General features: G+C 41.2%; 2 protein-coding genes across 3 annotated transcripts in view; one reads left to right on the top strand and one right to left on the bottom strand.

The window, feature by feature from the left end:
- RIGI (RNA sensor RIG-I) overlaps window positions 1-10597 on the top strand; it is a 61459-nt gene extending 50862 nt beyond the window's left edge. Inside the window, exons 16-18 of the mRNA XM_003939729.3 lie at window positions 480-631; window positions 5646-5789; window positions 8453-10597. Coding sequence (XP_003939778.1) covers window positions 480-631; window positions 5646-5789; window positions 8453-8785 — 629 coding nt within the window. The 3' untranslated portion in view covers window positions 8786-10597. The remainder of the gene's footprint in view (window positions 1-479; window positions 632-5645; window positions 5790-8452) is intronic.
- The window catches only part of ACO1 (aconitase 1), a 77266-nt gene continuing 61595 nt past the window's right edge, over window positions 10529-26199 (bottom strand). For both annotated transcript variants that reach the window (XM_010350424.2, XM_074394959.1), the window contains exons 16-21: window positions 24227-24331; window positions 23360-23502; window positions 21649-21796; window positions 19008-19130; window positions 16455-16640; window positions 10529-15567 (exon numbers count right to left, since the gene is read on the bottom strand). In XM_010350424.2, coding sequence (XP_010348726.1) covers window positions 15454-15567; window positions 16455-16640; window positions 19008-19130; window positions 21649-21796; window positions 23360-23502; window positions 24227-24331 — 819 coding nt within the window. In that variant the 3' untranslated portion in view covers window positions 10529-15453. The remainder of the gene's footprint in view (window positions 15568-16454; window positions 16641-19007; window positions 19131-21648; window positions 21797-23359; window positions 23503-24226; window positions 24332-26199) is intronic.

The following is a 26199-nucleotide window of genomic DNA, read 5'->3' as shown; positions in this document are numbered from 1 at the left end:
CTCCCTCTTGAAGAAGGGTCTGTTTATTACTCATCTCAGAGCCATCACAGTGTTATACTGGGGGTCATGTAGTATCTTTAAAGCAGTGTTTCTGACAGTATGGCTGTCTGATCACTCTGCATTGTTGAGACCCTGAGAAAACCAGCCTAAGGTGGGCTCCTAGTTTTTCCACATACCTAACATGCAGGTGCACACTTGCATTTGAGTCTACTTTTTTTTTTTTGAGATGGGTCTCACTCTGTCATTCAGGCTAGAGTGCAGGGTATAATCCTAGCTTACTGCAGCTTTGTACTCCTGGGCTCAAGCAGTCCTCCTGCCTCATGAATTTACTCTTTAACAGCTCAGCTTTCCTGAGAAGTGGGATTCAGTGAACCAAAGTTAATTTTAGGAGTACCTCTATCTATTTGTTTACCTATTTTCAGATTATATCAGAACTTTTTAAGTCATAAACACCAACTAAAATATTTATTTTCTGATAGGTAGAGGAAGAGCAAGAGGTAGCAAGTGCTTCCTTCTGACCAGTAGTGCTGCTGTAATTGAAAAGGAGAACATAAACATGTACAAAGAAACAATGATGAATGACTCCATTTTACGCCTTCAGACATGGGATGAAGCAGAATTTAAGGAAAAGGTAAGTCTGTGTTATTCTTTCTGCTTCTGACCACATATAGCTATCAAGGAATGTGAGCATGGTTGGTACCTTTTATCATATTGCTTAGGGTGTTATAGTAGAACAAAAACTTTATACTTAGTTTTGCCCTCTAGTGAATATCAAATTTATTCTGTTTTTAAGTGCCAGTGAGGTTAAATTATATTAATAGTGCTAATATCTGGAGTTACGTTTTCAGATCTAAAAGGCAAATTGAGCTAGGATTTCTCTAGTTGACAGCTGATCTCGAGGACTACATCCTAATACTGGAAGAAACAGCTCTTTTTCGTCTCTTCCTTAAATCTCTCTCTCCAGAGAGTTTGGGGTTTGGGTTTCAGCATCCTGGTCCCTGTATATGGGTTTTAATGGAAGGAAGGAACTCTGCAGAAGAGAGGGCAAAAGCTTGGAGCTGTTCAGGGCAATCTGCAAGAACAGGGAAGGGAGAGGGATGAACAGAAGGTACCAGGAGACTGCTCTCTTTCCCAGCTCCCTGGCTGTGCTGTCCATTGTCTGTGTGTGGTCTGCTGTCACTAGCGCACTCCCCACCCCCCATCCTGGAATTCTCTGGTCACTCCGCAGCCATCTTAACATGTAGATTGTTGGACACTCTGGATGGACATTTCAGGATTTGATATTTCATTCTGGAGGAATAAGGGAGGAAGGGTATGACAGTTGTGGTTGTGAAGGTTTATTTGAAATCAAAATGAGGAAGCTGCTTTTCTTTCCTCATGGAGCAGAGAACAAAGACGGGGTGAAAGAAAGTTCATTTTGAACAAAGAACTTCCAACATGTATACCCAGCACTACACATAATTGAGATAGTTTTGCTTTTCTCCACCTCAGTGTGTGGAGCTAGGCTTCTTTTTTAGCCACAAGTTGAATGGGTGGGGGTCAGTATGCCATAGACTTAACATAACTGGTTGAGCCTCTGTACCCAGTTACTGATTTTTACTTAGATTTAAGTATAGCAGTAATAGTTTTAACTTGTTAGGATTTATATCCATTGTCTAGAGTAACATTTAAAATATTTGAGATTATTAGTATTTAATTGAATTTCTGTATTATAATTGAATACCATTATAAGTGAATTTTTTTTAAAGTTGGTTGCCTGAAAGGCAAAGTTACATTTTTACCTTCTTTCTTGCTGACCTTTATTCTGCCTTAAGTAGTGATTAGAACCATATCTGAAAAAAGAAATTAAATAAAAAAAATTAATTTCTCCTAGGAAAACATGTATCATTAACCCAGGGATTTTAATTCTAGAAATTTATTCAAAGGAAATAATGGGATAAATATATATAATGTAACAATTTTACAACAGCAAAAAATTGGATTTAAAAGCAGGAGGCCTGAACACTCTTTATTTTTACAAAAACAATGAAGATAATTTCAGGTGGGATGGGGCCAAGAAGTGGGGAAGGGGTAATTATATTTGGTTTTTACCTTTTTAAAAATTTATTTCTTACTTATATTTTTGAGACAGCGTCTCACTTTGTCACCCAGGCTGGAGTGCAGTGGCACAATCTTGGCTCACTGTACTCAGCCTCCCAAGTAGCTAGGACTACAGGTGTGTGCCACCACGTACCACTAATTTTTGTATTTTTAGTAGAGATGGGATTTTGCTGTTACCCAGGCTGGTCTTGAACTCTGGACTCAAGTGATGTGCCCGCCTTAGCCTCCCAAAGTGCAGGGATTACAGGCTGGGATTATGGGTGTGAGCTGTGGTGCCCAGCCAGTATATTCGTTTTTTTTAATCAAAACATTCTAGGTCTAGCTGGGCATGATGGCTCCGACCTATAGCCCCAGCTATGTGGGAGGATAATTTAAACCCAAGAGTTCAAGTCCAGCCAAGGCAACATCATGAGAATCTGTCTCAAAAAAAAAAAAAAAAAAAAAAAGGAAGCCAGGCACAGCAGTTTGGGAGGCCGAGGTGGGTGGAAAACCTGAAGTAAGAAGTTCAAGACCAGCCTACCCAACATGGTGAAACCCTATCTTTACTAAAAATACAAAAATTAGCTGGATGTGGTGGCACCTGCCCGTAATCCCAGCTACTTGGAGGCTGAGGCGGGAGAATCACTTGAACTCAGGAGGTGGAGGTTGCAGTGAGCTGAGATTGTGCCACTGCACTCCAGCCTGGGTGACAGCATGAGACTCTGTCTCAAAAAAAAAAAGTCTAAATTTTTTTATTTAAAGCAAATTTGAAGTGGTATGGATATCAGTAAGTTCGCTATGTATGATCAATAATAAATTAACAGATATAATTGGGAGGAGATTTCCATTCACAGTGACAATAATAACTGCAGCTCACGCATGCAGCACACTGACTCCAGTCTCTGCAAACGCTTTCCTTACATCGATAGGCTTTATGGCAATCTGTACAGTAGTGCCTCCTATGTCATTTTATAGGCAGGAAACTGAGATTTGAATAGCTTCAGTACTAGTAGATCACACAGCTAGTTCATGGTGAAGTTGGTAAAGCCCATCTGTTTAACCATGACATCTAACAGCCTAATCAGAAAAGTTTGAAGCAGAAATGAGGACAAATACAAAAATTTTACTGGGAGATGTAGAAGTATATTAAGACAAAAGAAAAGGAATGCCATGCTCTTGAATGGAATGAATATTTTAAACACGTGCATTCACCCCAGATTAGCTTATTTACTTACCACAATCCATATTGAAAGCACAAGTGATACTCTTAATTTGATAAAATGGTTCCAGAGTTTATATAAAATAATAAATAGGCGAAAATAGCTATGATATTTCTAGAAAAATAAATATGGGGGTGGCTAGTAGCTTAGTATTGATAAGGCAATCCCTAATGAATGGAGATTGGCTTATCAATACAAAACTACAACCCACCTCATTAACAGTTTCATGGCTCTTAGCATAAGACTAGCCTAACAGAGGGAGGCAACGCTGATGGGCATTTACCCTGTGCGGGGCAGGCCTGAGCAGTCATAAACTCATGTTACCTCCTGACAGTCTATGAAGCAGATGCTATTATACCATTTTGTATATAAAGAAACAGAGGCACTTGCCCAAAATCATAGCGTTGCTAAGTGGCAGGGACAATCTTTGCACCTAGGCTGTCTGGCTCCACCTGGGACACTTGAAAGCATGATCTCATGGGGAGAGGCACCACAATAAACCAGTGGGACGGACAGAATCTTCCATAGAAGACATGGAGGAAATCAGCATGTTCTTTCTTCCTTCATGATGTTTCAGGGTTCCTTTTATCATTTCCTCTGTTTAGAAAGTTTCCTTTAACCATTCTTACAGGGTAAATCTGCTCATGACAAATTCTTAGTGTTCCTTCATCTGAGAATGTCTTCATTTCTCCTTTATTTTTGAAGGTGGCATTTTGCTGAGTCTAGGATTCTGGGGTGACCGTTCTTTTCTTTTGGCATCTAAAAAATATTGTGCCACTTCCAGGTGGCCTCCATTGTTTCTGATCACAAATCCCCTGTTATTCAGACTGATTTCCCCCTGTGGGTAAGGTGTCATTTTTTTTTCCTGGCTGTTTTCAAGATTTTTCTCTTCAGTTTTCATAAGTTTAGTTATAATGTGTCTCAGTGATTTTTGGAGGGGCTTATCCTCTTTGGAGCTTGTTCAGCTTCTTGAATCTTGGTTGATGTAGCTTGTTAAATTTGGGTTATGTTTGGCTGTTACTTCTTTGAATACCTTTTCAGCCCTGCTCTCTCTCCTCTCCTTGTTGAACTCCAGTGCCATGACACATGTTTTATAGTCCTGCGGGTCCTTGAGACTCTGCTTTCCCCCCCCGCCCCCAGTGTATTTTTGCTGTTGTTCAGATTGGATGGTTTCTATTCTTTCAGTTCACTGACTCTTCTCTTTGTCCCTTCCATTCTATGGAAAGCCCAGCCATTGAACCTTTTATTTGGTTATCATCTCTTTCTGTTCTAAACTTTGTCTTCCATTTCATTGTTTGAGCCTTTATGTTTTCTTTTTATGTTTCAAAAGTGTTTGTAATTGCCCATCAAAGCATCTTTATCAGGTGCTTTCAAATCTTTCTCATCTCAGTGTTGGCATCTATTGATTGTCTTTTTTTTTTTTTTCATTCAGTTGCAGATCTTTCTGTTTATTGGTATGAAGAGTTTTATATCATGTCCATGGTTCTAAGTTGGACCATATTCTTAGCCAAGGCCTAGCCTAGATTTTGAATTAGAATACAATTGTTCTATACATATACAGCAACATTCCCTGTTGCTGAAAGTGAGAGAGAAAAAGATTTTAGATGTTGGGGGCTGTATTAGTCTGTTTTCATGCTGCTGATAAAGACGTACCTGAGATTGGGAGGGGTGAAAGAGAGGTTTAATTGGGCTTACAGTTCCACATGGCTGGGGAGGCCTCAGAATCATGGCGGGAGTCTAAAGGCACTTCGTATGTGGCAGTGGCAAGAGAAAATGCGGAGAAAGAAGCAAATGCGGAAACCCCTGATAAACCCATCAGATCTTGTGAGACTTATTCACTATCAGAATAGCACAGGACATACCCCATGATTAAATTATCTCCCTCGGGTCCCTCCCACAACATGTAGGAATTCTGGAAGATACAATTCAAGTTGAGATTTGGGTAAGGACACAGTAAAACCGTATCAGGGGCTCTTCTGCCTGCTGTATCACTCATTGCGTTTGTGCCCGAAAATGGATATAATTACTCCTGAAACAGCACATATTCTTATCTGGTACAGGTTTTGGTTTTTCAAGTTTTGCCTGTTCTGTGGACATCTTTAGTGCTTTTATGAGCATTTTTGATGAAGAAATTGAAAGACTAATTGGAGGCTACAATTAAGCATTGATTAATATCAAGTTAGGAAAAGCAATAAAATCTGCAGCTTTACAAAGTCAGGTACCATATGTTTATGGAAGTTGTATATGAATAATTATATATGTGTATACATGTATATGTATGTATATATCTGTGCCTATTTCTATACCTTTAATACTCAAATTACATTTGAGTTCTTTTTGCATTAGATTCTGCATATACAGATTCATGAAAAATTCATCAGAGATAGTCAAGAGAAAACAAAACCTGTACCTGATAAGGAAAATAAAAAACTGCTTTGCAGAAAGTGCAAAGCCTTTGCATGTTACACAGCTGACATAAGAGTGATAGAGGTAAGCTGCCTTTTTTATAAAGAATTCCTGGTTATGTTTTAGCACTAGCTAAAGCTTACTGTCTGTTGATGAAGCTAAAGCTTACTGTCTGTTGATGAAATATTTATAGTAAAACCACTATTTCCATTGTTATTATGGCCATGATCTATGTGTTTTTAAAAAGTTAAGAAGTGAAAAAGAAATCTTAAATGTTCAATAATAAAGAAATTGTTTTTGGCCAGGCATGGTGGCTCACACCTGTAATCCCAGCACTTTGGGAGGCCGAGGTGGGAAGATCGCTTGAGCCCAGGAGTTCAAGTGCCAGCCTGGGCCACATAGACCCCATCTCTAAAAAAAAAAAATTAGTTGGGCTTGGTAGCATGCGTCTGTAGTTCCAGCTGCTCAGGAGACTGAGGTGAACTGATTATTTGAGCCTGGGAGATCAAGGCTGCAGTGAGCTGTGACTGCACCACTGCACTCTAGCCTGGACAACAGAGGTAAGACCCTGGCTCAAAAAAAGAAAAAAATGGTTAAAAAAAAAAGTTGTACAGCCACTTACTTAAATATCACACCATTAATATCAGCCATTAAAAACAATGGTTAGGTTGGGCGTGGGGGCTCACACCTATAATCCTAGCACCTTGAAAGGCTGAGGGAGGTAGATCACCTGAGGTCCAGCCGGGCCAACATGGCGAAAGTCTGCCTCTACTAAAAATACAAAAATTAGCCGGACATGGTGGTGGGTGCCTCTAATCCCAGCTACTTGGGAGGCTGAGGCAGGAGAATCACTTGAATCCAGGAGGCAGAGGTTGCAGTGAGCTGAGATTGCACCACTGCACTCCAGCCTGGGTGACAGAGCAAGACTGTCTCAAGAAAAAAAAAGGTCATGCTAAATCCTGGATTAGATCCTGAAACAGATAAAGGATACTAGTAAAGAAAGATTGGTAAAATCTGTAGTTTAGATAATAGTAATGTATTGATGTTAATGTCTTGGTTTTTGACAAATGTACTGTGGTGGTATATCAGATATTAGCACTTGGAGAAACTGGGTAAAGGTATGCAGAAATTTTCTGGGGTATCTTTGCAATTTTTCTGTAAATCTAAAATCATTCCAAAGTAAAGTTTATTTTTTAAAAATGATTATGAAGTTCAGTATAAAGAAAAACTGTTTATAAACTAATGGTGATGTGGAAAAAATAACCAGAACTCAGAATTGTAAAGATGCTACTTTATAGCTGTGTGAAACAACAGCAGCAAATACCACCATTGCCACTATCAAGAGAAAAAGTCAAACAAAAAACCTATCTTTCTACAGGAAAACGAAGAGTAAGGGAACTATATCAAAATGTATTAATATTTTAGTGGTGAGATTCCATGATTTTTTTTTCTCTTTTCCTTCTATTTTATGTTTTCCAAACATTCCTTTTGAACTATGGATCACCTTTATAATGAAAACAAAATATCTCCTTATTTGTAAAACATGGTATCTGCAGGTTAGCCTTCTATTGCAGCCTTATGTTTTTTTCTTAAAACTTTCAGAGAAGGGGTTAGAAGGATCTTCAAAGAGAAATGTAGGGTATAACTCTCTTGCATGGAGGGCACGGTGGAGGGGCTGGGCTGGCTTACATGAAGAGTTATTACTTCAGGGTGTCCTGTTCCTCTTCAGAAAGCAGAAATCGCCAGGCATGGTGGCTCAAGCCTGTTTTCCCAGCACTTTGGGAAGCCAAGGCGGGTGGATCACGAAGTCGAGAGATCGAGACCATCCTGGTCAACATGGTGAAACCCCGTCTCTACTAAAAATACAAAAAATTAGCTGGGCATGGTGGCGCATGCCTGTAATCCCAGCTACTCAGGGTGCTGAGGCAGGAAAATTGTCTGAACCCAGGAGGCGGAGGTTGCGGTGAGCCGAGATCGTGCCATTGCATTCCAGCCTGGGTAACAAGAGCGAAACTCCGTCTCAAAAAAACAAAAACAAAAAACAAAACAGAAAGCAGAAATCTCTCATCAGCCCAGCCCTTTGGGCAAGAAGCATATTAGGAGTCATATTGCTAAGTTCCCTTGCTTTTTTGAGTCTGCTTCTTTATCTGCAAAAGGTCCTTTCAGCTCCAATTTGGGTGATTATTCTTTTTAATAAATGGCCCTGTTAGACCGTATGTTTTCCTGAGGGACTAGTATGTTGGATCTGCATTTGGTTTCTTAGCTGTTTACTCAAGTTGACTCTAGGTGAAGCCTGTGGACACATTAGTCCCTGACCTTCTTCAATTGTATCTTGACCTTGGTCGTTTTCCCTATATCCTTTGTATTGTGCCTGCCAGGGCCACTGGTGTGGTGAACTTGAGCTTCACAGATTTTCAACAAAACACTGCTTTTGTTTTTGAATAAAGAATATCTACCTTTAGAAGTTGGGTTACCAGGAAACTTCTTAAATCCTCCTCTTCATGAGGTGCCCAGTATCCTCACTTGCAACCCCACCCAGCCTGTAGAGTCGAGTCAGGTGTATGGATCCTCCTCTGGACTTACGTGAATCCGTATTTTTTTCCCTCCAATCGTAAAATAAGCGAGACCCACCTGTTCTTCATCTCAGGTTATTGTGGAGTTCCTTTTTTTCTTTCTTTTTTAAAATCAAAGTTATGTACTGATTCTAATGTTCTCTTTTGTGTGTTATTCCATCCCTTCCCCTGTAGGAATCCCATTACACTGTGCTTGGTGATGCTTTTAAGGAATGCTTTGTGAGTAGACCACATCCTAAACCAACACAGTTTTCAAATTTTCATAAAAGAGCAAAGATATTCTGTGCCCGACGGGACTGCAGCCATGACTGGGGAATCCATGTGAAGTACAAGACATTTGAGATTCCAGTAATAAAAATGGAAAGTTTTGTGGTGGAGGACATTGCAACTGGAGTTCAGACACTGTATTCAAAGTGGAAGGACTTTCATTTTGAGAAGATACCATTTGATGCAGCAGAAATGTCCACGATATCAGAGCCTCAACCTTCAGCTTCCGGGAATGAGTAACTCTGAGTGGAGAAGAAACTAACCTAGTGGGTATAATCATGGATTGCTTGTACCACTGTGAGGGTTTCTTTTTTTAATATCATTAACAGTTTGTACTGTATTATATATGCAGAGCACAAATGAATGAATCAGCACTGAATATTTAGTAGGCCAACAGAGCTCATAGTACTTGGGAAAAATTAAAAAGCCTTATTTCTAGCCTTCTCTTTAGAGTCAGCTGCCAACAAACACACAGGGATCACTCTGTACACCTTGGGATAGATGAATGGAATGTTGGAAATTTTTCTTTTGAAGGTTACCAGTGACTCTGGTTGCCAAATCCACTGGGCATTTCTTGACCTCCTTTCTATTTGAATTCGGTGCATTTGGCCCTGTTGAGTTCTCTTCTTGAAATTCTCCCTTGGCTTCTCTTCTAGTTCTATTCTAGTCTTTTTTATTGAGTCCTCTTTGCTGATCCCTTAAGTGTTGATAATTCCAAGGATTCAATATATGTACATATGTAAGTATATACTATACATATGTATATGTAACTTAGACATACAGGTATGTATATGTAATGGTTATATGTACTCATGTTCTCTGTGTAGCAACATGTGGTATGGCTACACAGAGAACATGAGTACATAAAGGCATTTTTATTCTCATACTAAAAGCTGTCCACCGTAAAGCAGCTGTGTATAGCAATATGTATCCATTCTACAGTTGACAGCTGTTAGTAGTGAGCATAAAAATGGTAAAATACTTAGAAACTTGCCAAATACATTTTGCCCTATTAATATGTTCCCTTAACATGTGCTGTTGTTCTCTTTGACCATTTTCCTTTAATGGCTGACGTTCAACTGAATGTCTGTTCTCAGGTCCCTTGGATGTTACTGATGAGGCAGTTTGTCCTTTCTACTTCACAAATTAGGATATGTATTCAGATGGCATTCATGTGTCACTTAGCAAGGTTTGCTGATGCTTCAAAGAGCTTAGTTTGCAGTTTTCTAGACATGGAAATAAGTGCCTGAGTTCCCTGGATATCAACGGGATGATGTGTTACAGCTGCCTCCCTCTCCATGCAGTCCAGTGACCAGTGAGTGGTGCAAGCAGGGAGCCAGAGAAACCTGCCAGTTATATAACTTTTCTTTGGCTTTTCTTCATCTGTAAAACAAGGATAATACTGAACTGTAAGGGTTAGTAGAGAGTTTTTAATTTAAAGAATATGTGAAAAGTACATGACACAGTAGTTGCTTCATAAGTTACTAGAAGTAGTTGTCTTTGTAAGACCCAATGCAAATGGATTATTTAAACCAAGTTCATGAGTTTTTAAATTTTTCATTAGTTTTTTACTAAGAGCGTCTTTTGTTGTGCAGTTTTTTTCTTCTTCATTATTTGATATGGTTTGGCTCTGTCCCCACCCAAATCTCATCTTGAATTGTAAGCCCCATAATCCCCATGTATCAAGGGAGGGACTTGATGGGAGGTGATTGGATCATGGGGGGAGTTGTCCCCATGCTGTTCTTGGGATAGTGAGTTCTCAGGACATCTAATGGCTTTATAAGTGTTTGACAATTCCTCCTTTACACACTCTCTCTTAATCTGCTGCCATGTAAGACATGCCTGCTTCCCCTTCTGCCATGATTGTAAGTTTCCTGAGGCCTCCCCAGCCATGTGGAACTGTAAGTCTATTAAACCTCTTTTCTTTATATTCAGTCTCAGCTAGTTCTTTATAGCAGTGTGAAAACAGACTAATACACTATCATTTAAGAACTCCAATATGATGTGTAAAACATCTACTATGAATAAATTTCATAAGTTTGTTTTTTTGAACTGGTCTTTGTTCTGTTGCCTAGGTTGGAGTATAATGGTGTGATCTTGGCTCACTGCAACCTCTGCCTTCTGGGTTCAAGTGATTCTCCTGCCTCAGCCTCCCAAGTAGCTGGGATTACAGGCACCCTCCACCACACCTGGCTAATTTTTTGTACTTTTCATAGAGTCAGGGTTTCACCATGTTGGTCAGGCTGGTCTTGAGTTCCTGACCTCAGATGACCCACCTGCCTCAGCTTCCCACAGTGCTGGGATAACAGGCATGAGCCACTGTGCCCAGCCAAGAAAAGTTCTCTTAAGTATGTAAATGATTCAATTTGGATTCAGTCACAGGCAGACTGAAGTGACATAAAGAAAACTTAGCATGTTCTTGTTTGACATTTAATGGAATAATGCCATTGCCAGGCATGGACTTGAACAAAGTAAGCACTTGGTTAAGATGTACTGAATCAAAGAAATGAGTAGGTGGGCTTTTAGGAATTGCAATCTCTTGACTGACTCCTAAATGCTGGTAATTTATTTCTATACTGAAGGCCACATTTTAAAACCAACTGGGGAGTCTTTTTCATGGACACATGCTCAGCCCCATTACAGCATCCTGGCAGGGTGTCCAGCCATGTACATGTTTTGAAGTTCCTGTGGTTCAGACACAACCTGTTACACAATCACCAACTTATTATCTCTGTGGTCCTGGCCTGTGCTGATGCTGTGATATTTTCACCCTGAAATGAAGAGTCATCTCAACACCAGGTCAGTAAACTGATTCTTGTCCTTCAACTGGATTCATTGTTATTGGAATTTCAAACAACAAACCAACCATAGCTCAATGTTTCTCAAGAGTATCCTGTGGAGCGTAGTGTGTGAGATACCCAGAAGAAAGCACTCTGTGGTCAGGTGGGTTTCTGTGCCATTTGCTGCCACCTTCCCTGCAAACAGTGATTACAGCACACATTGTTCTTGTGTCTGTTCTGCCGTGATAAAACCCGTTGAACTCAATGGTTCCCAAATGTACTGACCCTGGGTCTGTTTTACTCAGGGAACTCTGTTAACATCCTGTAGAAGCACAGTAGCAGGTATCCAGCCTACATACGAGAAGACAACTAGAACCAAATTTGAGTATTAACTTCAGGAGCATGCCTGGAACTCTCTTTCGTTATACCATAAAATAAAACTACAAATTTCATTCAACAAATTTGTATTTAATATGTAGGATTCACTCTTGGGATGCCAACTTTTAAAACTTAAGAATTCTTATCAGCTATCGTTTATATAATCTTTGTTCATGATAATTATGCTGTCTGGGTGAAAAGAAACTGGCTGGGTGTTAAATTCCACTTGTGTTCATGGCATTTAATAATGTCCTAAGAAGGAAGCCAGTAGAACCTTGGTTACTGTTTTTCAAAAGTGGCTCTGCATTGCTCCCACATAGCCCTGTGCATTACTCCACAGTCCTAATAGAGCCCTGAAAGGGAAACTGCCAAAAATAAGGTTCTCTGTTTAGGTGACTAAAAACTCCCAATATTTTTTCCCTAGGGAATAACTGGAGACAAATCTCTAAGATCACATACTATTAATGGTTACCCCAGAACCTGGCCATATCCCCTGACATATGGAAGGGCCCAGGAGAAGAGGCCACTCTACTGCAGAGGCCAACAGAAGGTATGATTGGCAGAGGGATGGGGGGTGGTTGGAGGGGCAAATGGAAGGGAACTTGACTTTGAGTCACAATATCCAATCAAGTCCACAGTCACGGCCACCCCTGTTCCTCAAGTTCTCTCAGCCAGCTATTTTGTTTGTTTAAGCCAATTTGAGTTGTGCTTCTACCATAGCTAAGAGTCATGCCTAATATCCTTCCCCTAGATTACTCTCCATGTACCATAAAAATCTAGCCTGTAAATACACATGAAGGGCATCCCTCATCCTTATTTGCTACATTAAAAATATTGACTGTTAGCTTGCTGTGGATGCCAGGTATGCCTTTTTCCCTAGGAGGGATCAGGCAGTAATGAATTTGGAAAACTGTAAGAACAAAGATGGGAATCTTCATTCCCAGAGAATATGGGAGGGAGAAGAATATTTTTAATTTGGAGAGTAAGATGGTTTTTTTCCTTAAGAAAAAAAGTAAGATAGTAAGATGGTTTTTTTCCTTAAGGAAAAACCAGGTAAAAGAAGTTGGTTTATTTAGCCTTGTTAGTGGGCAAGGTTGAGACACTGGCCAAGGTGAGTGTATGTGTGTGTCTGTCTCTCTATTACCCAGGCTGGAATGCAGTAGAGTGATCATGGCCTTGACTTCCCAGGCTCAAGTGATCTTCCTACCTCAGCCTTCTGAACAGCTGGGACCACAGGTACATACCATCACACCTGGCTGATTTTTTTTTTCTTCTTTTGGTAGTGTTGCCCAGGCTGGTCTCAAACATCTGGGCTCAACCCTCCAGCCTCAGCCTCCCATAGTGTTCGGATTATAGGCATGAGCCACTGTGCCTGGCCAAGATACTTTTTTTTTTTTTTTAATAGTATTCCATGGCATAAGGATACTTTTAATGAAAAGGACAGAAGATGTACTTGGAGTTAAGGGACCCCCATTCCGTTAGTGTAGCCACAATAATCTGTTTCCTCATAACCATTGTCTTTGCTTGGGCTGCTGTAACTAAATATGGTGGACTGTGTGGCTTATAAACAAATTTTTCACAGTTCTGGCTGGAAAATCTAGGATCAAGGCACTGGCAGATTCCGTATCTGGTGAGAACCCACTTTCTAGTTCACAGATGGTGCCTTCTTGCTGTGTTCTCCCAGGGTAGAAGAGATGAGGGGTGTCTCTTGAGCCTTTTTTAAAAGGCACTAGCTCCATCTAGAGGGCCCAGCTTAGCTTCTATTACCAAAGGCCCCACTTCTATTACCATCACCTGGGGGCGGATAAGGTTTCACCATATGAATTTTGGGGAAGATATGAACATTCAGACTATAGGAGCCACTGAATGTGGGGAGCTGCACAGCTCCCCAGCTGCTCAGTAATGGGGAGCCAAGACGGTGGAAGTCTGTTTTCTCAGCCATTATTAGTGTTTGTATTCTAAGACTGATCCTAATTTGAGGATCACAGGCTTTTTGTACAATGGAGTTCTGTTTTTTTCTTTGAGATGGCGTTTTGCTCTTGCAGCCCAGGCTGGAGTACAATGGCACGATCTGGGCTGACTGTAGCCTCTGCCTCCCAGGTTCAAGTGATTATTCTGCCTCAGCCTCCCGTGTAACTAGTATTAGAGGTCCCTACCATCACACCTGGCTAATTTTTGTATTTGTAGTAGAGATAGGGTTTCATCATGTTGACCAGGTTGGTCTTGGAACTTGTGACCCCAGGTGATTTGTCTGCCTTGGCAACCCAAAGTGCTGGGATTACAGGTGTGAGCCACCACACCTTGTAATTTTTTTAATGAACATAAATTAGATTCCCAGGACCACAAATAGACGGATGCTAAATAACCTGTCTTGATTCCTCCCCTGTTAAGAAGTAGAAAGAGGATTAGATTCCAGCTGTTCTGATGACCAGGCCACACTAGAAATTCATTAGAAGGATCCCGCCCTCCTATACTTGGACATCACAGCTTCTGCTGGTTCTTGGGCACTCAGACTCCAGGACTTAGACCAGCACTCCCCATGCCCCTCCCCAGGTTTTTAGGCATTTGGACTTGAACTAAGTTATAATACCACCAGCTTTCTTGGGTCTTCATGAGAGTGGGACCCTGACCCACTACAATTAGTGTTGCTGTAAGAAGAAACATGAGACCTCATTTTCTCTCTCCCCCACCAGGCGCACATCAAGGAAATGCCCTATGGTAACAAGCAAAAACGTGGCCATCTGTAAGCAAGGAAGAGGGTCCTCACCAGAAAAGTGGCTAGAACTTTGATCTCAGAATTCCAGCCTCCAGAACTGTAAGAAAATACATTTCTTTTCTTTCAGCCATTCAGTGTACAGTATTACATTATAGCAGCCCGAGCAAACTAAGACATGCCCAGAAATGGCTACAGGGGTAAAAAGGAGCAAAACCTATCATCTGCTTTTCCTTACATACTTACATCATCGCTACTGCTACCAGGCTACTCTTCCTTCTTGTCTGCTCCCAAACAGGGCAGAGTAGAATGGTTCTTAAACATTTCCATTATACCTGTACAGTTCTGATAGAGGTGAAAAATTGGAGAATATGAAGGTTATTCAGGCTTCCTCATGGATTCACTCTGCTCTAAACATCCCAAAACTCTAGCCACACACACAAAAAAACTCAAAGTCAACAAGTTTTCATTGAAAATAATAGATTTCATTTCATTCAAATGAGAAATGCTGTGTTGTCCTCTTGATAAATGAAAAGATAGTAAAAAGACAACATCACATTTTTTATGCAGAGCTATCAAAAAGGTACATAATCAAAAAAATTCCAACACCCAAATTGTCCATGAGGTGTCTGGATGATTGACTCTGAAGGAAAAGGAGAGAGAATCACTGCTCTGATTTGAAGTGTGAAAGTCTTATATGTCCATGTCAGTTAACACTGGTATAATATAGAAAGCAAAATGACCCTCAAGAGAAAAGTTTCACTGAGTAGAGTACAAGAGAGGAACAATAAGAGGGTAAGACACACCTTCTGAGAAGGTTTGCTTGTGTTCAGCTGAAGATTAATAGGAAACAGTGAAAAATCAACATCCCATGATCAGTAACTTTAAAGACAAGCTTGGTTCTCTGTTTCTGGCACTAGTCAGTTTAACAAAAATAGAGAATGTAAAAACTTCTGGGTTTGTGCCTACAGGAATGGCACCGATGCCCTGGCTGGTGCATACTTTTCTCCCTGGGTACATCACCAAGTGCAGGTCTCCTACTTGGCCATCTTGCGGATCATGTAGTTGAGGATGCCCCCATTGAGGAAGTAAGTGAGCTCCACGTCGGTGTCGAACCTCATGACAGCCTGAAAGGTCTTTCCAGTATCCAGCTGCAGCACAAAGAGATGGAAGAATTGTTGAGGGAGGAGATTTTGCCCACCCTGCCCCTCAGGTGTGGTCCACACTCCAGCAATACCAGCAGTACATGGGGACATGTAAGGCCGCTGGCCCTAGCCCCGACCCACTAAATTAGAAGATGCATTTCAGCAAGATCCCTGGGAGGCTGCTTTGCCCATTAAAGCTTGAGGCTGTAAATGAGGGAGAGAGGCAGCTAAGAAGTAAAAATAGCTTTTCAGGGCAGTAGCTATTACAGACATAGGGATAATATTTTTTTAAACCTCTGGGGACTCCCTGTGGACAGAAGTATACAATCAGCAGAAGTTTCATTAAGGCTGTCCCTTAGACAGCTGGCCCACCTGCTTATCTGAGATACGGACTTTTGCACTGCCTCCCTGGGGCACTGAATACCCCCGAGACCTGGGTACTTTACCTTGCCTAAGGATGTGTCATTTTCACTCCTGGGTTAATCAAAGCCTGGTGCCTATGGGCAGGCTTAGGGAGGGATGAGTGTATCTATTGCTCACATCTTTATAATAAAATGTTTTAGGTAATATGAAATGTCACATCCTTGAGCTCTCATCACAATCCTCTGCCTCTGGGCTGAGTGAGACGGGGGAGAACAGGAGACAGTAGAGGTGGGAGGTAAGAATGGAACTGAGGATAACTGTGAATAAACAGAGAAATTAATAAATCCATAAGCTTCATCCTGTGTTGTGAAGGCAGGTAGAAAAGGTGCTAGTAGGACTCCTAAGTCTAATGCAGTCCTACTGAGTGGTATTTTTTGCTTTCCAAACCTCACTCATTTCCTTCGAACAAGATTGGTTACAAACAAGGGGCCTCTTTTGAAGGGGCCTGGCACGGAGATGCTCCAGCTTACCTTGACCTGGACTTTCATTCGTGGTTTGAGGTTTTCTGGAATAATGACAGTGTATCGTTCCCGCCCTGTGAGTCCTAGGACATCTGCATTCTCACCAGGGAGATATTCAAGTGGGATCACCCCCATGCCAACCAGGTTACTGCGATGAATGCGCTCATAGCTCTCAGCCAGGATAGCTTTGATTCCCTGATGAATAAAGAGAGTAGTTGAGACACGGTTCCAGTCTTTTCTTTGGATACACAGATTTATAAACAAGTTAGAACTGTTCTCACATCCAAATTACTTGTAAGTACCTATTAATATTTTACATACAATGTTATCCTCTAGTGATAGATAACAGAATAGCTAGTCTTTACTGATGGCTTACAATGTAAAGGCACTATGTAAGCATCTAAATAATTCCTCTTATTCTACCCTCCACTAACCTGGGGATGGAGATGCTCTTACTGTCCCCCTTTACCCAGGGAGTCAGTGCTGGTATCTGGACCCATGGAGTCTGAAGTAATGTAACATGTCTTAGCAAAGTTACATTGTATCTGGAATCCACATCACAAAACAACATAAAATTTTTCCCTATTATAAAAAAATGCAACTTTAGAACATACCATAAAGTAAATGATTGCCTCTTGTCTATTGCTTTTACACTTCCTGCTTCAAAGATCATGTTGCGTTGAATACAGCCTTGATATTAAGCTTAAAGAATGTCTTACTGGGAATCTATAATTGGCAATATACAGCAATGAAGCATAGTACTCCATTAACTATAACTCCCCCATTAGTTTATTAATAATAACTGTCATAAAATATTAAAATACCCTAAGAGGTGTCTTGGGCACACTTTTAAGATGCCCAACACCAGGGTTACTTTGGGAGCTTGTTAAAAACAAAGAAACTTGGGTACTATCCCAGATCTGCTGCATCAGAATATCTTGCAGGGAGTATGGGGTGGGAGGGGGCTAGTGATTCTTACAATTTTGAGGACTATGAACTATAGTGCAGTGGTTCTCAACCACTGCTGCATATCAGAATCACCAGGGGAGGCTTTTAAAATCCCAATACCCAGGCCTTTCTCCTTACCAATTAAACTAGAATCTCTGGAGATAAGATCCAAGCACAAGTATTTAAAAAAAAAAAAAAAAAAATCCTGTGTTTCCAAACTTGAGAAGCACTGCTACAGAGGGAGGGCAGACTCTTTGGGCCAGTAGATATTTTCTAGGGATTTAGGTATAGATGGATGTATTCTGGGGAAGTAGAAAGCTTCCTAAACACACACTATTCAGGTCACTAGCTCTGTGTAAAGGCCATGCTGCTCTGCTTCAGAAGCTGTAAATCACAGCTGTCCACTGCTCTCTGGTAAGTACAGTCCAACACAGCTGAGTGGCCCAGCCCGGACAGCTACAGAACAGCAAAGCATGTTTTCCTGGGCAGCCAGAGCTCAATGGTTCTATATAAAGTCTGGACTCTAGAGAACCCCTGGGTGCCAGTTCTCTTCTCATCCTCTATCAGATCTTAGAGTTCCCTGAGTGCTCACTGCCTAGGTCTCATTTTGGCTACTACTCCCAATCCCCTTCCTAAAATCCTTTTCTTCTACAATTATCTGGTTCTTTTCAGTAGTTTACAGAAAAGACAGGCCTTTGCCCTACTACCAACTAATCAGAGAACATTTCTATTTTCCTCAGAGCAAAATAACCAATTAGTGTGATGTTCAAAGACATTTTCAGAAGCCTAGATGTCTGGAGAACTGTGTGCCAGACAGTAACATTTTTCTTACATGATTTACATGGACATCAGGCAAGCCATTTTTACCCCACTCTGAAGATTCAGGCTGGGTGGCATAATTCTTTTCTGGTTTTAGGGCAAGCAAATGCTCAAGAGGTAAAAGCTCTCTGCTCCCTGCATGGCCCCTTCTATGGGGACACCTCAAGAGGTGGAGCCCTGAGACGGCTGAAGGTTCTAAAAAGCTGCCTGCCTATGTGCAGATCGAGTCTCCCTCTCTCAAGAGCCCATAAGCAGATTTTCATAGGCAGTGAAGAGCAATTGTAAAAAGTGATTCTCTCAATTTTCCAAGAGACTTAGAACGCATTCTTGCCAAAGTAACTCCTGAAAAACTCCAAGCTCCTTTTCTCTTTTGTAAACCTGACAGACAATACAATAGCCCTGGCTTATCGCTGACATTCACCCAGAACAAAGGACTTGAATAAATTTTGGTTCCTCAACCTCTGAGAATGTTAAAAAAGCCATGAAACTAAGCTATGAAAGACATACATGTACTCTTCTGGATATGTTTTCAAAGACTTCAGAGTTCCCAAAACTGTTCTATAGACACGCCCCCATGGTCCATTAATGAATGACAGATCCAGTTCAACTCTGCATAGTCCTTCACCAAGTAAAATAAATCCAGAGCCACCAAGAAACAGGCAAGGAATAAACACTACATGCTTTTTTTGAGCCTGCTCTTCCATGACGTCTTGGAAAGTAAAGGAACAGGATTTATTGGCACCCTTCCAGTTCAGAGGGGAGCTGCCTCCTGGTATATCTCTGCTTCATACTCACCAGCAGGAAAGGGCCCTTAGCTGCCCAGTCTCGGGAGCTGCCTGCACCGTACTCTTTGCCAGTCAGAACGATCAGGGGAAGGCCTGCCTGCTGGTATCGCTCAGCAGCATCAAATACATCAAGCTGAAGAAGAGAAAAGGAAGTTTACAGGTGTGGGAGAGGCAAAGAGTGGACATAGGCCCCCTGAGCACTGGTGAGGGCAGGGCCAGAAGGGTCTGCAGATGGCCAAGTCTGCTTAATCAGATATCTGGTCTACGAATTCCCAATTATCTTGATCTTTTTACTTCTACCAAATTAAATTTTGTATTCTTGTTTTTGAAAAGATAAGAGTCTCACTCTATCACCCAGGCTGGAGTACAGTGGCACAATCTCAGCTCACTGCAACCTCTGCTTCCTGGGTTTCAAGTGATTCTCCTGCTTCAGTCTCCCAAGTAACTAGGATTACAGGCACCCACCGTGAAGGCTAGCTAATTTTTGTATTTTTAGTAGAGATGGGGTTTCACCATGCTGGCCAGACTTAAACTCTTGACCTCAAGTGATCCTCCCACCTCAGCTTCCCAAAGTACTGGTATTACAGGCATAAGCTACTGCTCCTGGCCTTAAATTTTTATATTCTTAAAAACCATTTTATATTCTTTTGACAGAAATGCCTAACTGTTGTTGATTTTATAAACACATTAGAATCTTAGGGCCTCAGGGACAAAAGGAAAGTATATCAGATTTTTTTCTTTTCTATTGACAAAACTTTCCAAAACTCAAACAGAATCCAACCTAAACATTGATTCAGACTGAACATCAGAAACTCAGTGAGGTCAGTTGTAAAGGGTAACAAAACAAAGAAGGTAACATGTTCTGAAATTATATAAAGTGCAAACTTTTCTACATGAAAGTCAAAGGTAGAGATGCTAGAAATGCAAATGGAAGCCCAAGTCAATTAAAGGTAGAAAAAGATTAATATTTTAGTACATGAGAAACATACAAATAGATTTCTCACAGGAAATCTGAGTATCTGCTGAACTGAGAGTTTACAAAGACATGATATCATCTCTGGTGGCTGAGCAGTACTATCATTTTTCCTGGCTATAAGTCAGAAGATAAAATTCCTCAAAAGAGAGATAGGAGCTAAAGAAAATTTCTCAAATAGGCTTTCACAAATTTGTATTTTGGTGTACTGATGGAACCTGTGGTTAATTTCACATGGCATTACCTAAACCTGGAGAGGATTCTGTATGTCTTCAGCTAGACAGAACTCATAAATACAGAAACTGTCAAAGAAACAGTGAAAAACCTTCTTCTGTCCAACTAAATTGTCTGGATCCTTTCAAAGACCAGAAAGAAACAACTTATCTGTTATTTTCAGAGATTATAGCTTTGGGTATTAACAATGCGAGAGTGTGCTTTAAAAAGTACTGCAAAGCTGACAACCTCATGGCAAAGCACATCATGTTACCCAAGCTCAGAGGGACTAAGCAGGTCTAGAACTCAGATCTCCTGACTTTTTATGCTGAGAGCCCCTCAACAGCTTAGAAAGCAACAGCTCCCTGCACTCTTATGCTCTTCTAAAGAAAACATAACATTCAGCTATTTCTTCTGTTACTGTGCTTTTATATCTCTAGGTATTCTGTTTAAACTACTTGTTCTTCATTTCTCCATCTCTACAGAACAAGTTTGCGTTACATAATCAGTTACGAGTGAGGCAGTATGTGTGGTGGTAAAGGGCCAGACTTTCTGGGTTTTAATTCCAGCTTTTCCACTGTGTGACTTGAAGGAGTAATATGACCTCTATATGCTTCAGTTCTCAATTTAAAGCACAGATAATCATGGTACCTACCTCAAGGGGTTGTTATCAGCATTATTTAATTTAATATATGCAAAGAGCTTAGAACACCTGGAATGTAATTAAGTGCCACAGACATATTATCTATTATTGTTTTAAAATAGGTCAGCAGGGTTATTTCTTAAACAGTTTTCAGACAATTTCACCGCACTCACTGGGAAGGGAAGTGACACTAAGGACCTATGACATGTACCAGACTCTACGCTAGGTTTTATATTTCAGTCAATTTCATTTTAAGCCTCAGAGCTTTCTTCCAAGGTAGGTAGTTTTTTTTCACTTCACAGGTGAGAGAAATGAGGCTCAGATGGAAATAATTTCAAGGCTTCACAGCTAGTATAACCTAGCGCTGGGAGCAAGCAATGCCTGCTGCAACACACTGACCCTAGTAGCTCCCATGAGAACCAAAGCTTGCCTCCAAGCACCTCTTTACTCCTTCTTTTCATGTGGATTAGATGAATTAAACTACATGCCAATAAAGTGATACAATAGCACTTCTTAATATCCTTTAATTTAACCCGGTATTTCCCCTTCAAATACTTTAAATGAAATTTCACTCAAAGCTCAATTCCTAAGAAACAAGAATGAAACCACGGTTTAGAATCTCTAAGCAAGAAGAAAAGGTTTGAATTGTCAGTGATAGATTTTATGCATATGGACACCTGGTGAAGAGGACTATGGTTAGTCTGAGGTAGGACGGAGCTGTGAGGAAAAACTTAAAACCAAAAGGTAAGTAACTGTAAATATCCAACCTCAGCCAAGGCTGACAAATGCTAGTGTCTGCAGGAAGCAGAAGACAATACTCACGATTTCTCCAGAAGGCAGATGGATAGTCTGTGGTGCCTGCTTGTTCAAAAATCTGTTTAACAAGCGAATGTTGGCAAATGTTCCCCGTGCCATGACGGCGTCGTTACCTCGGCGGGAGCCATAGGAGTTGAACTCTCGTGGAGTTAGGCTAAGAAGGCAAGCAAGAAAGGAGCTGGCTTAGCGAAGCAAGTGAAGATTAACCTTAGCTTATACCAAGAAAAGAAAAAAATATATATAGACCTGGCTATTTCTCTAAATCTCCTAAGCATTGTTCTCCATGGCAGAAAAGCTGTCCCCAAAGCTTCAACAGAGAACAGAGAGAGAGGTGAGAAGGGGTGGTGAGAGGCATAAATCAGTATTCTCCTGCGATTAACTCAGTCTTTCAAATCTTGTTAGAAAAGGAATAAGGAACTCTAAAAAATATTTTATTTGTTAGTAGGTAGCTTATAAAGCTTCATATAAGGTAAAGAGCTAAATTAAAAACAAGTGAGAAAATGGAAGCAAGAGAAGACTTAGGGTAGGCAAATCAGATGGAGCTAAGAATAGGGGGAAACACAAAATACGTTCTATTAAGTAATCAGAAATAGTTTCAAATCTTTCCCTGAGTTATCAGGAACTCAATGCTAAGGAAAGAAACACAACTGGCAAAATAACTTATAAGCTTCATGAGAGAGAAACAGAAGCAGTGCCAAAGAAGTAGAACAGCTACTTCTGGTCCCCAAATCAGAGGAAATCTTGTCTGTGGGACCTCAGGGAAAGAAACTTTGCAGTGTTAGGAAACATACCTTATGATTAACACAGTGACCAGTTCACTGAGCTGTTTCTTAAAATACTAGGGGATGGATGTGTTAATATGATTTAATTAATGGATAGATCTAATTGGACTGAGATAATTTAATGGGTTTCAGGAGCAGGTATGTCTTGGAACCCCTGAAACTATGCAAAATGTTGCGGGTATGTGCATTTTTCTGAGAAGGCATTAGATTTGCTTTCATTCAATTCTCTGAAGTGCTCGTGCCTCAAAAGGGGTCAAAAATCAATAGAAAAAAGGTATTTAGATTCTGTTCCTCAAATTTGCTCTGGAGAATCCCTGAAGGAGTTAATTCAGGAGATGGGGGTAGGAACCAGGAATTTTTATCTCCTCACATGATTCTCATGGAAACTCAGATTAGGGAACCACTGACCTTGATTAATATTAATATATGAGACAGCAGTTGATAATGCTGGTATACCTATGAGTATCAGCAAGAGCCTGAAGAATTGATAAATGGATGAGTAAGCTGCAAATCCTCCATGCAGTGCTCTGTAAACATTAGGTTTCTCAACCAGGACCTGGCAATGCATTTCAGGTTTTGCCTCTGCCCTATGCCTCAGGCAAGGCCAGGCTCTGCCCCAGGTTGAGAGCAGAGCCTTGTACTTGAAGGATCAGCCAACTCCGGGGCAAGGATGACAGTTGGGCCTAATGTATACACTTTCTCAAAAGAAGGTCCCTTTCCCCTTCGCCTTGGGATTCACATGTTAATGGTTTCTTCCATAGAAACTGTTAGGCAGCAAACAGAAAATGTAATTGGTTTTTAAGCCCCAGGGTTAAGCCTCAGTGAAAAACCAAAGAATCTGATTCCAAAGGGCCAGGTGAAAAGAGAAATGTTGGCCTCATTCACTTTATTACTCCAATTTTGCCTTTAGTCCTTCCCACCTCACTTATACTTACCCTCTGTTAGTTAGGTAGCGAGCAGCAGGGCTGTTTCTTGCAATATTTCCAGCTGGAGAGATGTGGTCAGTTGTTACTGAATCTCCTAAATTTAGCAGCACATAGGCATCCACTATAGATTTAGGAGGCTGAAGATCCAAAGTCTAGCAAAGAATACAAAAAGTCAGCATTGGCTCAGGTTTTCTCAAGTAAGCAGATCATTCTCAACAGTGGTGGTCCATGCGCCTGAACCAGATGACAGTTCCACACCAATGCACAGAAAATTCTAGTGTTCTAGTTTTTATCAAAGATGCTAAGAAAAGTAAGGTGAATTTACTCAAAACATATCTCAGTCTTGAAGAAAAGGTGAAGTACTGGCAATATCCCCTCAAAAGCAACAGTAATGCAGCTGCAAATGACATTCTCTCTTCATATCCCTAGAACTCCTCAGATGCTGAGGATAGTTGGAATCCTGACCTAGACTGCATCCCCTTCTCACAGTGACCCACCCAGGAGAGCATACACTTCTAGATCATCAGTTTCAGGGACGATGTCCCTGGTTTTTATGAGTATAAGGTTCACTATAGCAGGTTCTGGGGATGTTCTCCTGGAACAGTCCCTCAGACTCTACTGGGTCTAAGTCCAGGTGGCACCCAATCACCAGGGTGCCTGTGTACATCCATGCAGAACCCCTGCACAGATAAACTGTAGGCCCACAGCAGCCAAATATCCCAGCCTCCCAACATTCTCCCCGGCAATATCTGCTTGGGTTTGCAAAGGTTTTCATAAAATGGGTAGTCAAAGCAAGAGTATGGGGTAATAAAGTAGATATTATTAGGAAAGAAATCCTTCAAAGGACTTATTTTGTTAAAAAATAAAAAGCCATACCAGGTTTTCAAAGAATGGTGGTGATTTAATGTATGTAGATTTGGAATTCCAGCAATACAGCTTATCTGATGGGGCTACTAAGGCATTCCAGCTTTCATTCACGGTCTTAGAAAAGAAAAGAAAGGCAGATCTAGTATATCCCATTCTAGAGAAAATTTAATATGCAAACACAAAACAAACATTCAAGCTAAAAGGTACACTAGAAACCATTTTTCTTCTCAGCCACATACAGGAGTTAATTTATACTAATAGTGTGTCATGCTAAGTAACTTAAAAATCCATAGGCACTGTGGGCTGGGTGTGGTAGCTCATATCTATTAATCCTAGCACTTAGGGAGGCTCAGGTGGGAGGATGGCTTGAGCCCAGGAGTTCAAGACCAGCCTGGGCAAGATGACAAAACCATGTTTCTACAAAAATTAAAAAATTGTTTGGGTGTGGTGGCATGCCCCTGTAGTCCCAGCTACTCAGGAGGCTGAGGTGGGAGGATTGCTTGAGCTCAGGAATTCGAGGGGACAATTAGCTATGATGGTGCTACTGCACTCCAGCTTTAGGTAACAAAGCAAGACTTGTCTCTAAAAAACAAACAACAACATCATACATGTGCACTGTGATAGGCAGCCTCTACGATGGCAGGTGGGATCTTGCTTCCTGGGATTCACATCCTTAGTTGACCCCCTCCTGTTGAGTGTGGGCTGACGCTAGTGACTATCTCCTAGATTAGGTTATTGAGACCTGCCTTCTGTCTCTCTTGCCCTCTCTGGCTCTGATGGAAGCCAGCTACCATGTGTGAGCCATAAAGAGACGCACATAGCAAGGTGCTGAGGGAGGCCTCCAGCTAACAGCCAGTGAGGAATGGAAGACCTCAGTGCAACAGCCCTTGAGGAACTTGATTCTGCCTACAGGCACATGAGTGAGCCTAAATAGAAACCTCCTCCAGAGACTACAGCCCCAGATGACATGTTGAATGGAGCCCTGTGAAGGTATACAGTGAAGCTGTACCTGGATTCTTGATCCACAGAAACTGGGAGACTATATGTTAGTTGTTTCAACTGACTATATTTTGGGGTCATATGTTGCACAGTAATAGATAATTAATGCATATGCTTATCAGTAACTTAAGAAATAAGAATCCAGATTGTAACAAAGGGGAAATTACTCTGAGTGTTTTGGGAAGTGGCCTTCCAGGTCGCATAGATACTGGGTAGCAAATGACAGCGGCTATACATTAAAATTGGTTTGAATTCTGTCCACAGGTCCATTAATTCGGCCTTTGGAGTAACACATTGAGCACAATGCCTGCCAAGCTCCCTAACACCATCTCCCAAGGAGCACCTGTGGAGGGTGCAGTGTGTAAACATCACACCCACATCACCCTCTCCCCAGACAGTTTTGTCATTTAAACCACCAGCCCCAGTCAGAAGCCCTTGGGTCAGCTGAATGCAGAAGGCAGGGAAGGAATAATATGCAAGAGTCTCAGAATATGATGCTGCGCCCCATACGTTTCCTACTATTTGTGAAATGTATGGAAAAGTTTCTTCATTTCAGTAGTTTGGCACTTCCTACTGAGTGGCCTCAATTTTTCTTTAAAGCATGCAAAAATGCATTCTGAGAGGTGCATTCAACCAGTGGACTCCACTTCAATGACACAATATAGGCCACCAGGCCACCAGGGGTCCCAGCCACAGCTGACACACACCCCAGAGTGTCCTAGAAAGGGGTGGAGTTTTGGAGAGTTGAACCTGAGGCTTTCTTCTCTAGGCTGTCACCGACTTGTCCAAATCTGGGAACATTTGGGGGAGATGGGATTTGTAAAAATACGAGTCACAGGAGAAAAATGACAGAGAACCACTTCCTCAGTTATCTAAACGAATAAATGTTACTCTCTATAGTTTATACTCCCATTAGCCTCGAGGTCTGCAGATAGGACACAAAGGGAGCAGCCTTCCCTTAGATCCTCTGAGGCAGGGAGGGC

This window comes from Saimiri boliviensis, chromosome 2 (assembly GCF_048565385.1).
Source record: "Saimiri boliviensis isolate mSaiBol1 chromosome 2, mSaiBol1.pri, whole genome shotgun sequence".
Lineage (NCBI taxonomy): Eukaryota > Metazoa > Chordata > Mammalia > Primates > Cebidae > Saimiri > Saimiri boliviensis.
Note: the sequence above shows the minus strand (reverse complement) of the source record. Positions and strands in the feature narration are given on the sequence as shown.